The 12,766-nt window shown below is 35.9% G+C and overlaps 1 protein-coding gene across 1 annotated transcript; it reads right to left on the bottom strand.

Annotated features, from left to right (window-relative positions):
• Positions 1 to 2,649: 2,649 nt before the first annotated feature.
• LOC134260211 (peptidyl-prolyl cis-trans isomerase G-like) lies at positions 2,650 to 12,402 on the bottom strand (the record flags this gene model as incomplete). Its single annotated transcript, XM_062742796.1, is given in 18 exon segments — positions 2,650 to 4,040; positions 4,402 to 4,869; positions 4,970 to 5,107; positions 5,467 to 5,838; positions 5,927 to 6,036; positions 6,170 to 6,229; positions 6,555 to 6,951; positions 7,273 to 7,356; positions 8,170 to 8,325; positions 8,527 to 8,640; positions 9,052 to 9,243; positions 9,322 to 9,441; positions 9,823 to 9,932; positions 9,934 to 10,053; positions 10,498 to 10,609; positions 10,879 to 11,004; positions 11,431 to 11,587; positions 12,257 to 12,402. Coding segments are annotated over 18 exon segments (3,337 nt in total), but the record flags the coding sequence as incomplete, so codon positions are not given.
• Between the last annotated feature and the right edge of the window lie 364 nt (positions 12,403 to 12,766).

Below are 12,766 nucleotides of genomic sequence, written 5' to 3'. Positions count from 1 at the left end.
ATAAGTTTCAGATTTTCTAGCCCTGTGGTTCTTGAGAAGAAGATTTTTAAAGTTTTTTCCTACATATTTCTACGTAAAACTTAATTTCCCTATTGTGGCCCCGCCCTACCCCCGGTTGATTTGAACAATTTAGAATCTACACTACCCCAGGATGCTTCCACATAAGTTTCAGATTTTCAGGCCAAGTGGTTCTTGAGAAAAAGATTTTTAAAGTTTTTTCCTACATATTTCTATGTAAAAGTTAATTTCCCTATTGTGGCCCCGCCCTACCCCCGGGGGTCATGATTTGAACAATTTAGAATCTACACTACCCCAGGATGCTTCCACATAAGTTTCAGATTTTCAGGCCAAGTGGTTCTTGAGAAAAAGATTTTTAAAGTTTTTTCCTACATATTTCTATGTAAAAGTTAATTTCCCTATTGTGGCCCCGCCCTACCCCCGGGGGTCATGATTTGAACAATTTAGAATCTACACTACCCCAGGATGCTTCCACATTAGTTTCAGATTTTCAGGCCCAGTGGTTCTTGAGATGAAGATTTTTAAAGTTTTTTCCTATATATTTCTATGTAAAACTTGGATTCCCTATTGTGGCCCCGCCCTACCCCCGGGGGTCATGGTTTAAACAATTTAGAATCTACACTACCCCAGGATGCTACCAAATAAGTTTCAGCTTTTCTGGCCCAGTGGTTCTTGAGAAGAAGATTTTTTAATGACCCGCGCCACCCTATTTTTGTATTTTCTTGATTATCTCCCCTTGGAGGGGACTAGGCCCTTGATTTTTATAATTCAAATTCCCCTTTACATAAGGATGCTTTGTACCGAGTTTGGTTAAAATTGGTTCAGTGGTTCTTGAGAAGATTAAGTTGAAAATGTGAAAAGTTTACAGACGGACAACGGATAATGGGTGATCAGAAAAGCTCACTTGAGCTTTCAGCTCAGGTGAGCTAAAAATGCCATTAATTTTTCTGTAATTCATAATTATCTCCCCTTGGAAGAGGGCGTGGCCCTTCATTTGAACAAACTTGAATCCCCTTTACCCAAGGATACTTTGTAGTTTGGTTGAAATTGGCCCAGTGGTTCTTGAGAAGATGAAAATGTGAAAAGTTTACGACGACAGACAACGGACAAATTTTGATCAGAAAAGCGCACTTGAGCCTTCAGCTCAGGTGAGCTAAAAATCCAAGAAATCGAAGCAATTCTTTTGTCAAATGTAATATTATATACCCCTAATTTATACAAAAGCTTATATCGATGAAAATCATTTGAAAGCAATGTTAGCAATATGACAAATGCATTTCTTATGACTTATTTGAAAGATAAAAAAACTTAAAATATTTATACTTACAAGAGGCCCATGGGCCACATCGCTCACCCGAATAACTTTGGCCATGCTTTTCTTTCCCCCTTGTAATACTTATTGTGACTCTGGCCTGCCCTACCCGCAGGGATCAGGATATGAACATATTAGAATCTACACTTGGACCACAGGATGTTCCTATACTTCAGTTTCAGCTTTTCTTTCGCAATGGTTCTTGAAAAGTTTTTTCCTACATATTTCATTGTAAAACCTGGGATTCCCTATTGTGGCCCCACTCTATCCCTAAGGGTCATGATTTGAACAATTTAGGCCCATTCCTAATTTTAAGGCATTTCCCAGTCCAAACACCATAAAGACCATGGTCCCAATGTTCCCAAGAAGTCAATTTTTCCCCTTTAAATAAGATATTTAAATTAAGATTTAATTCCCCTATAGTTTTCCTGAGTCAATTTACTTTGATTGCCAAATGTGGCCCAACCCTACCTCCAGGGGTCATGAATTGAATAAACTTGAATCTATATTGCCTGAGAATTAATGCTTTCACAGAAATGACTAGTCATGGCCTTGTTGTTCTTGAGATTTTTAAAGAAATCCTAGATACACTCCAATGTGGCACCACACTATCTCCAGCGGAAGGGGTGATTTGAACAAATCTGAATTTACAATAATAAAGCTTTCTTTATATATATTTATTTCATTTTCTGCCCCATTGGTTCTAAAGAAGGGATTTTCGAAAAATGCCATTCATTTTTTCCATTCTGATCTCCCCTTGTAGGAGGGTGTTGCCCTTCCATTGATGAAACTTGAATTTCCTTCACCCAAGGTTGCTCCATGTCAAGTTTGCATGAAATTGGCCCTAGAGGTATGGAGAAGAAGACAAAATTGTGAAAAGTTTCTGATGACAGGCCTTCATCTCAGGTGAGCTAAAACTATTATGATGCAAAAATCAAAATACCTTGACTTTAAGTAGATTAAGGTCCAAGTACATTTCCATTCCTTAAATATGATATGGATCCATAACCTAGAAGCATACTAGGGGGTCAAATTGTAGAATTGTCGTGTGTGGAAGGACCAATGTTCATGAATTTTGTGAGTCACTCTTATCCATGAATTGACAACCCCATGAACAATTCTGTCAGCACATTTATTCATTTAATCTTCTGTATATATGAGTTACCCAGGAAAAGTACATCCCCAAGAACCACATATTTTTACTGGCCCTTGAACATGAACCCCAAAACCCCCATAGATTAAAATGATTCCTTATTATTTTGTGTTTTACTATGTCAGTCTATATGCATAATTAAAATGATAAAAAAAATATTCATATATCTTGGAAATAAGTGAATTTATTGAAAAACATTCATATCTGTGTACAAATTGTGCCATGGGTCTCAGAGAAATTTCTAAAAACTTAAAAGCTGAAAAGTATAAAATGTATATCTGTCCATTGTTCAATATTTCTTTAGTAAAGGAAATATTTGGTATCAATATCCCAACCTTTCAATGTTTGAAAAATTTCTTTATCACTGTAAAACTAATTTAAAACCAAAGTTTGCATACTTTTCTTTTGAGTAACCAAAAATGTCTTTCCATTTTTCACATGTTTACAGTTAAACATCGATGCAGATAAGTGCATGGAATCTTTTTGAGATACCTATTGGAGATCAAAATTTCCCTATACATATTAAAATTACTTATGACAAATTGACTGATTGATTTGAATTTATATAATTTCACATAATGAATTACTAAAACTAATTAATGAACACAAAGACTATGCAATGACAAGTGAAGAAAATGTGACATCATTTTAAGTGTAAATCAATTATTCTTGAATTGAAAAATATTTTACACGTTTTTCTGTACAAGAAACTTTAAAAGTCTTTGGACACAGAATGTTTGTGACTGAACAAAACAGAGGGGAATACACAAATAAAATGTACCAAACTAGGATGTTATTGTCACTGGGTTTACAACCAGTAGTTCCTAACAATACAAGAATAAACAAGACCTAAACTCCTGAACACTCACACAATGACAAATGTAGGTACAGAATAAAACAAGGACCATGATTCTACCAAATGACAATGGTATGCACTAAAGGCAAAGGTTTGCCTATGTAAATTATGTACAATTTATGTCTATTTTGTAAAATGAATGGATCATCAGCACTCAAAATTAATGAAATCCTAAATAAAAGATTAGAATTGGCAGAGAATTCTACCATAATGGCCCATGTGCCACATTCTATAAAATTTATATAACTGGTATTTTAAATCAGCCAGTGGTCAACCTTCTTGAAGAATACTAGTTTCAAATGCTATCCACATAGCAGATAGATTGTAATTGAGGTCTCCAGCTGATTCATGACCTACTCCTACTTCGTCGTCTGCTTCTACTTCCACTCCGACTTCTTCGTCTGCCTCTAGGACTCTCACTACGTCCTCTACTTCTGCTACGCTGCCTACTTCGACTTCTGCTGCGCTTCCTGCCTCTGCTTCCACTTCTGCTCCGTCCTCTACTCCCACTTCTGCTTCGCTTTCTGCCTCTGCTTCCACTTCTGCTGCGCTTTCTGCCTCTGCTTCCACTCCTACTGCGCCTCCTACTTCCACTTCTGCTGCGCTTTCTGCCTCTGCTTCCACTTCTGCTGCGCCTCCTACTTCTACTTCTGCTTCTAGAACTAGAACTCCTCCCTCTTCTTCGACTGCGACTTCTAGACCTAACAAGGATATAAATGTAAAAAATTTTCACTATCAGCAAGATTCATGAAGAGTCTAGATTGGATAAGATTTTTCATGATGTTTGATGTGATCAGAAAACATCATAACCAAAACTATGATACACCATGCCCTAGAATAACCCCAACTGACAGTCTTAAATAAGATATGCATGCAGGAAGACAATAATAGACATTTTTTTGCATAAAGAAAACAAATCTTTTGGAGGCAGATGAAATGTATGTATATTTGATTCTTTTTCTGCTTGCAGTTTGATAACAAGATTTTTATAATCTGTAAAAATGGTGATCATCTGATTTCTACATGGCAAAACAATGAGATAAAGCTTTAGAATGAATGTACCTCTGCCTGGACCTGATTGGAGAGCGCCTTCTGGATCGACTCCTTGACCTACTTCTACGTCGAGGAGACGGCCTTCTCCTTATTGGAGACCTGTATCGATAGGGAGGGGCTCGTCTACGCGGAGAAATTGATCGTCTGAAAGATGACCTTCGTGGGGATCTGGATCGTCTGGGTGAAATGGATCGTCTTCTTGATGTTGACCTTCTAGGTGACCTTCTTGATGTTGACCTTTTAGGTGACCTTCCTCTTCTCGGTGAAATTGATCTTCCTCTAGATGACCTTGACCTTCTAGGTGAACCTGACCTTCTCCTTGGTGAGATTGATCTCCTGATTGTTGGTTTTTTTGGACTTCTGGACCGATTTGCTGATGATCTTCTTGGTTGAGGACTACCAGACCTTCTTTTTCCCAACCCTGGTGACCTTAGAGAATTCCTATTAGATCTTAAGGGAGATTTTGATGATTCCTTCCTGTAGAAAAAAAAATCAATTAAATCAATAGAATAAATAACATAGGAAAGGTGTACGAAACAGATTTTGAACCACACACATAAGAAATATAGACTTGTACCTTTCAAGTGACCTCTGTTTGGTCTTGGAGGATTTGGGTGACCTTGACCTGCTAGATCTGTCAGATGAGGAGGATTTGGAGCTTTTTGATCTTGTCCTTCGTGTGGCTATTTCCACCTTTGATTTAGACACATTGACACTGGAAAGAAAATTACAAAAAGTAAAATGAAAGCCACATCTAAGGGTCGTGGTGTCTAGATGTTACTTTCATATCGTTAACAGAGATAATGTACCAATTTTGGCTGAGTCAATAGTCAATACTAAGCAAAGCTCAATATATCATGATTTGTGCACCTACTGCTATCTTTCTTTCCATTTGTCTTATCTATGTGACAAAATATTTTGGTTATGATCATAAACAACTAGTGTGCAGCAAACAACGAGTTGAAATAAAAATTGAACTAAAATTTAGTATGAAGAACTCACATTAAAAGATTTATACTCTACACATAACAACTTATTAACTGCTCATTTTATTTTACTTTATTTATCACTCACTTAAAATCTTTGATTCTTTCATCAAGAGTAGACTTGGCCTCCTTTGGTTTTTCTGGCAGTTTTTCAGGCACTGCTGGGATAGGAATATCCAACATACTGGTTAAAACCTTACTGAATCCAGCTGATTGCTGATTGGTTGATGATTTCTGAGGTTGGCTGATCTTACTCTCACTCTCACCATACAAGAACTTGCTGGTAGGTGATGGAGAACGTGAGCTGGATCTACCGGAGCTTGATGAAGACGACCTTGAAGAAGAACGTCTAGATTTACGTGGACTAGGCAGCTTTTTATCCACTGGGGGAGGACTGGACTTATTCTCACTCAAGTTTCTTTTTCTGTCAGTTGTCTGCATGTCCCATCTGTTGCTTCTTCTGTAAAGTAAACAAACATTGGTCTCAATCTTCGTTAGTTTAACATTAGATTAGGAAACCTTTTGTATGAGTGATTTATGTGGAGTACCTGGCTAGTTCTGACGTGGCCTCTGCTACCTGTCCCAGTGGAGGCAGAGGTGGAGTTTTGATCCTTAATGATGTCCTCACACTCTCTTCTTTTGTTTCTGCATGAGAAGCCTACCAACAAACAGCGAAAATATTAACCTAGCTTGCAAACCTAAAATATATTATTATTGTAGAACACATTTTTTTTTATCAGACATGAAATATATGTAAATTTTTGCATTCAAATTACTTAGAAGTGTAATACCCTTTGTCTGGGCTTAAACTCTTCTTCAGGTTCTGGGGGTGGCTGCCACTTAAACCTTTCCTGTGTAAGGAAATCATCATGTTAATGAAATCATTATGTTCACAACTATCAAAAATCTGCTCTCAAATGATGTACTTCAGTTTTTAGAGTTGACTTTAGGTCTACATTTAGTAAAGTCAAAATATTACATGCATTAATTATGTGCTATTATTTTTCTTTCTACTAACATGTCCAAGTTTTATCATTATCTGATGTAAATAACAGATTAAGAATGAACTGAGTGTCACAAAGCATGCAAATCACTTTTCTAATCTACTTTACTGAAAACCTTCAAAAGTTCAAAGCCCTATATTATCCCTACTTAGTCACTGCATTAGTTAACTACCTCAACTTTCTTTTCTTTCTTTCGTTCTTCAGCATTACCATCATCATCAGATTCACCTGAACTCGATGAAGAACTTCGTGAATCGTCTGACCTTGACCTAGATCTGCTAGACGATGATGACCTTGACCGCCTCTGTTTGGAATCATTTAATGACTTGACTGGGTGGGCCTTGATGGGTACCTCCTTCTTCTCCAAGTCGTACTGTATTCTACTTTGCTGCAAAACTTCCGTGGGTCTGTTTGGATGATCAGATCCTCGGTTGTCTGGAGATCTTCTGCTGTCATTTTTAAAATCATTTTCCCGGATCTCTCTTCGCCCTTCCAGGTTTTCTCGTCTAGGTGGACTATACTTAGAGCTGTTCAGTCCACCATTAACTCTTGATGAATTTGACTGATCCCTAATAAGCAAACAAGATTTCATTTCATGTACAGGTCACTATATAAAGGACCACTGACTTCAGCTTCAAACTATCCTTGTCAATCTATGTACTTTATGTAAATGTATATATCTTTATCTATTCATTGAAAAAAAAAATCACATAAAATTTTCAATGTATGAAAAATTCCTTTGTTGTTCAGAGCTACTTACCCATTGGAAGTCAATGACTTGTTGCACAATATTTAACTTGAGAGCTATTAACCAGTTGCTTGAGTCTGAACTCAAGGTATGACACACTCATTTGCTGTGTGAGTTTTAACTTATGGCGAGTGTTACTAACCTATTGCGTGAGTCTGAACTCAGTGACTTCTGGCCAGGTTTCCAGTGTGTTGGAGGAGGACTCTCAGATTTCTTCTTTATAAATCTAGAAATGAAGTGTAAAGTAAAACCATACAACACTTGACTAAAAGCTTTTTAAGTAAGTATTATTTTTTATATTGGTATTTATGACATTCAAGTCCAAAAAACAAGAGTAATTTTGAAATTCAATTAAGAGTATACATTTAGATGTATACACAGGTGACTCTCGATCTCATGAAGTTCAAGGGATTTTTCCTGTCCATCCGAGATCTCTTGTCCGGAGCATATTTTTCTTAATCGGTCTTCAGTCCTTGAGAAAGGAATTTCTTGTGCAATATTTGCCATACTGGGATTATGTAGACTCTAATAAAAGTTCATAGTCTATGGGAACTTATTGAAACGAACGTCTATAAATTTATTTTCTAAAAATTATCGTCTCGGTTTCAAGTCAAAATAAGTTGTGAATTCGTTTATAATTTACCAATAATAACCAATTAATTATATCAACACACGGACGACCCATAGGTGTAGTTTCATCTATGTAAACACCCAATTAACACCTCCATGCCAGCCCCAGGCATTCACTGTTTTTCCAGGTAAGTCCAGACTCAATTTTACACTTGATCAGCTTGGATACACACGCAATCAATACTTTGAGAGATACAGAGTAAAATTCAATGAAATATGTGTAATGGGACCCAGGTTTTGGGAGATAGAAGTTCGAGAGATCAAGAGTAAATTTGCTTAGTTATACAGAGGGAAAAACGGGACCGGAGGTTCACTTCGAGAGACTGGAGTTTGAGCCATCGAGAGTCACCTGTATATATACGGTATTGTGAAAATTAAGATAAAAAGTAACAAAACTTGACAAGCCTACCTTCCAGGTGGAGGCCTTCTCTCTAGACTTGGTGACCTTGAACTTGAATTACTTCTACTTGAGCTATATCTTGTTCTGGCTTTGCTCCTAGAATCTGACCTTGACCTTCTACGTGTCCTCTCTTTTGACCGTGATCTTTTATCTGAATCTCCCGAGCTGTAACAAGTTAATGTTTTCTAAATCTAATAGTAATTTATCTTCAACCAATCTGACATGGCAAGAACTAAATAATGTTTTCCCCAAGTAATATTTTACATATAGGTGACTCTATATGTTATCTGTGTTTTAACTGTATTATTTTTTCCTCAATCTCTGTCGCCTGTTGTGTCATTTAAAATTATATGTAATTATTTTTACCTTGACCTCCTTCGTCTGTCGTGAGCAGCTGACCTCTGAGGACCTGGCCTTGCCTCGACTCGCCTGCCATCTCGCTCGGAGTCCCTCCTTCTCTCTCTGAAATCATCTGGAGATCTACAACATCCAATTCAATTCAACTTATGAAAGGTAAATTAAATTTCTCCTGTGTTAAATAAAAAATTAACCCAACCCAACCCCCCCCCCCAAAAAAAATGTAGGTAATGGAATCCCCCTATTATCAAGGTCATCTAGGGGACAAATCATCTAGGTCAAACAGGTGACAGATCATTTCGGTCACTCAGGAGACAGGTCATCTAGTTCATACAAGTGACAGATCATCTAGGTCACTAAGGTAACAGGTCATCTAGTTCATACAAGTAACATGTCATCTAGTTCATACAAGTGACAGGTCATCTGGTTCACTAAGGTAACAGGTCATCTAGGTCATACAGATGACATTTCATCTAGGTCACTTAGAAGGTATTATAAAAGTCCATAATATTAACATAACAATAAATTTCGTACCTGTTCCTGTTTTTGTAGCCCGACTTCTCCTTTTCCCTCTGTCTGGGAGGGGAGGAATCAGAATCAGACACTTCCCCCTCAGAGGAGGGGCTTCTCTCTTTCTTCCTCCTTTCCTCCACACTGTCTTTCCTCCTGTTACCCTCCCTGTCTGGCCTCCTATTTGTCCCTCTGTCTTTCTCTCTATCACTGTCTGGTCTTCTATTCATCCCTCTGCCTTTCTCTCTATCTGTGTCCCTCTCCTGTCTTCTATTTGTCCCTCTATCCCCCTCCCTGTCTCGGTGTCTATCAGGGGACCGGTCCTCTCTGACTGATTCCTTTCTTTCCCTCCTCCTATCAGACCTGTCCTGTCTAGACTTCTTGTCATCTTCCATCCTCTCTGGTTTGTCTTCCCTGATAATGTAATGTATATATAACAATGTACTTTATTGTGATATTATTTTACAGAATTTCTTTATTTATTTTGATAAAGAGGGAAAAAATTCTTCATTATCAAATGCAAACTTATTTCTTATTTAACGTTTGTTTTTATACATGTATGATTATCAATTCTTAATTTTAGGCACATGAAAAAAAATATAAAAATTTTTGAAACACATCATCATGTCCCATCTAACCTTTACATACCATCTTGAACTACATATAGTTTTTAACAAATATGACAACTTCTTTCTTGAGAAGTTCCAAAATAAAATGCTTCCGAAATTTCTAAAATCCGAATCCTCATTTAACCAAGCCTTAAAACCTTTTAACCATTGTAGATAAATGTTTAACCTCCTCCTCCTGGCCTCTTGATTGTTCTCTTGTATGTGCCTCTCCCTCATTGGTTGCCTGTCCCTCCGGTCAGTCATTCTGTCCCCCATCGCCCACCTCTCTTCTCTCTCCTTGATCCTCCCCTGGGTAAGGCTGCTGCTGCTGTTGTTGTTGCTGGTTAGATCGTAGTCGGGTTTCCACGGCTTGCCTCCAGTGAGGTGGTGTCTCACTTCTACTCCTACTTCTATATCTCTGTAATTATCAATGATAATAAATGCGTTACTTAGATTCATACATATACTAAAATCAGTCTCCTTTGGTATGTTTCCAACTTCCCCAAAAATTCTGGAGTCACATAACTTGAAACTCTATAATTTTATTTTATACACATGTACTCTCTTTGCAAACTTTTTAAAAAAAAATTGTAACAGTACTGTAGATCACTGAATTTTTGTGACACTTTCATTTCACGACATCGCCATTTGGCATTTACCAGCTAGACATAATTTTCACAAACTCTGGTTATGGTTCTAAATTATCTTTGTTTTACAAATACATGTATACATGAGAATTAGATTTACGTGAAAAACAGTCTTTCAAAATTACAAAATAAATGAAGTTTCTGCAAAAAAAAGTATTTTACAGTCCTCCTGAGGCTGATGGGGAAGATAAAAACTTTTTAATTCAGAGACTAACCAATGTGCCACGGCCTTTAATTTTTCTCCCACTGGCTGTAAATTTGGGCTTGTTTCCATAGGGAATCCTATCAATTCTCCGCCGGTTGCCATAGCCTGGTGGAGACTTCTCTCTGTAGTCAATAAACATGAATCATATAAAGTACCATCACAAAAACCAAAACAAAAAATAACACAAAAATTCAGCAAAAAGCATTTTAAAATAATTAAAATTGTTTTCTCTAAATTTTGTAAAAATCTGATTTTTCACTTCTTCAAGTGGTCTATGATTTTTTTTTTTTTTTTATATACAATTAAATTGAATTCATCTATTACAGTTCATAATTTGAATGTTTAGAAGTACTCCAATTTTAGTAGCAGTGATAGATAGATGTTTGAATACTTTTCCATTTCCTCCTCTCTGTTGACCCTGCTTAAGAACTTCTGCTGAGGGACGTCGGGAATTTCATCCGGACGAATCTGAGCGAACACTGTGGTGATTTCTTCTTCCTTCTGCTCGTTCTTTGCACTAAATACCAGAAACAGCATTACAATTTTAATCTGTTTATCTATGAGAAAATTCACAATGAATACACAGTTGAACTTACTAGGAATATCAGGTGAACATCAATATTTAATAGAGAATTGTACTAATATGAAAGCCTCAAACCCACTTTATAAGGATACACTTACATTTTCATTTGCAGAAAAAAAATATTCATATGTTCAGCACTGAATTTATAAATATAAAGCAGTTTTAAAGTCATTTTGAACATTACTTTTACGAATGAAAAAGATTTAATTCTTGAAGATCTAATCAAGAACATGGATTTTCTTTATTTGCTTGATGCTGCATAATTATGAGATGAAAAAAAATTCGAGACATAAGGTCTGAGTTAGATTCACTGTAGTTGTACATTAAATAACTTGAAAAGGATAAAATGTCTTTGTGTACCTTTCCTCTTCTTTTTTTCTTTTCTTGTGCTTCTTCTTTTTGGATTCTTTTTTATGTTTCTTCTTTTTCTTTTTCGTTTTCTCCATTTCTGAAGATGACTCATCTGAATCACCAGAACTCTTGGCTTCAGACTCCGAGTGTTTCTTTCTCTTTTTAGCTAGTCATCGAGAAAAAAGGTAATTGTAAAAGGGAATACTATGAAGCCATAATCATACGCCCTCAATACCCAAGTTTAATCTGATAATGAAATGAGGAAATATAGAGTTATATTTATGGGATAAATAATGACCCAATGTACTGACTTTGCATATTTGTACAATGTAAATTCATTAATTATGATATTTTTTTTAAATAAAATAGGAAAACATTCTTTTTAATTTTTTTTCCTGTAAAAGATCATGATAAGAAATTTTACTGCTGACCTCAAAATGACACACATATTTTATTGCTATTTTCAGTTGGTTATATGTAATTTAACTAATTTTAAAATTCTGGTTAAGCACATTATCAATAAATAATAAAGCACATTTATTAATATACTGTTCTTTTAGAAATTTGTGCAAATATTAACCATAGAAAGCTTACCAGCATAATTATGCAATGCATTTTGGCAGAGAAATGTAAAGTATCATTTTTGTTATTAGTGATGAAAATAGAAAAATGCAGATACAAGAAGGGCAGTATAACTGTCTTTTTCTTCACAAAACTAATTTATTCATGAATAGTTCTTCACAGCTTAATATTTATGAATAATTGTGTTATTCTGTACATAGATACCTTTTGAAAATTTCAGCAATCAAGCGCTAAATCAAACTCTAATATGTACCTTTGGCTTTTACTTGAAGAACTAATTCTCCACAGTTGGCAATTTTCACATCCACTTTTGGACGACTTTTTTCATCCGTCTCTAAGTTCTCTATCTTGGTGACCACCTCTTGACCAAAGATCACATGTCCAAAGACTGTATGCTTGCTAAAATCATAAATATCAATTACTGTAAAAGCACAAATATTCGTGGGGGATTAAATTTCGTTTATTTCGTTGTTAACAATTATCAACGAAATTAAATCCCACACGAAATTTTTTATGACTATATATTGAATGGAATTACTCTCAAAACAACGAAATTAAATGCCCTAGAAACTATTTTTGATGACAAATCAACGAAATGTTATCCCCACGAAATTTCTGCTTCTACAGTAGATTATAAAATTAATCTTTGATATAAAACAAATGATGATTTTATACTAGCTTCATCATTTATGCATTAACAAAAAGGAAGCACTTCAAGTGTAGTTTTAAAAACTGAATAAATAAAAATTTCCTTTAAAAAAAG

This window comes from Saccostrea cucullata, unplaced genomic scaffold, assembly GCF_032062105.1.
Source record: "Saccostrea cucullata isolate Sc308-1 unplaced genomic scaffold, CSIRO_AGI_Scuc_v1 ctg12739, whole genome shotgun sequence".
In the NCBI taxonomy this organism is placed as follows: Eukaryota; Metazoa; Mollusca; class Bivalvia; order Ostreida; family Ostreidae; genus Saccostrea; species Saccostrea cuccullata.
The sequence above is the reverse complement of the archived record's forward strand: the minus strand, read 5'-3'. Positions and strand labels throughout refer to the sequence as shown.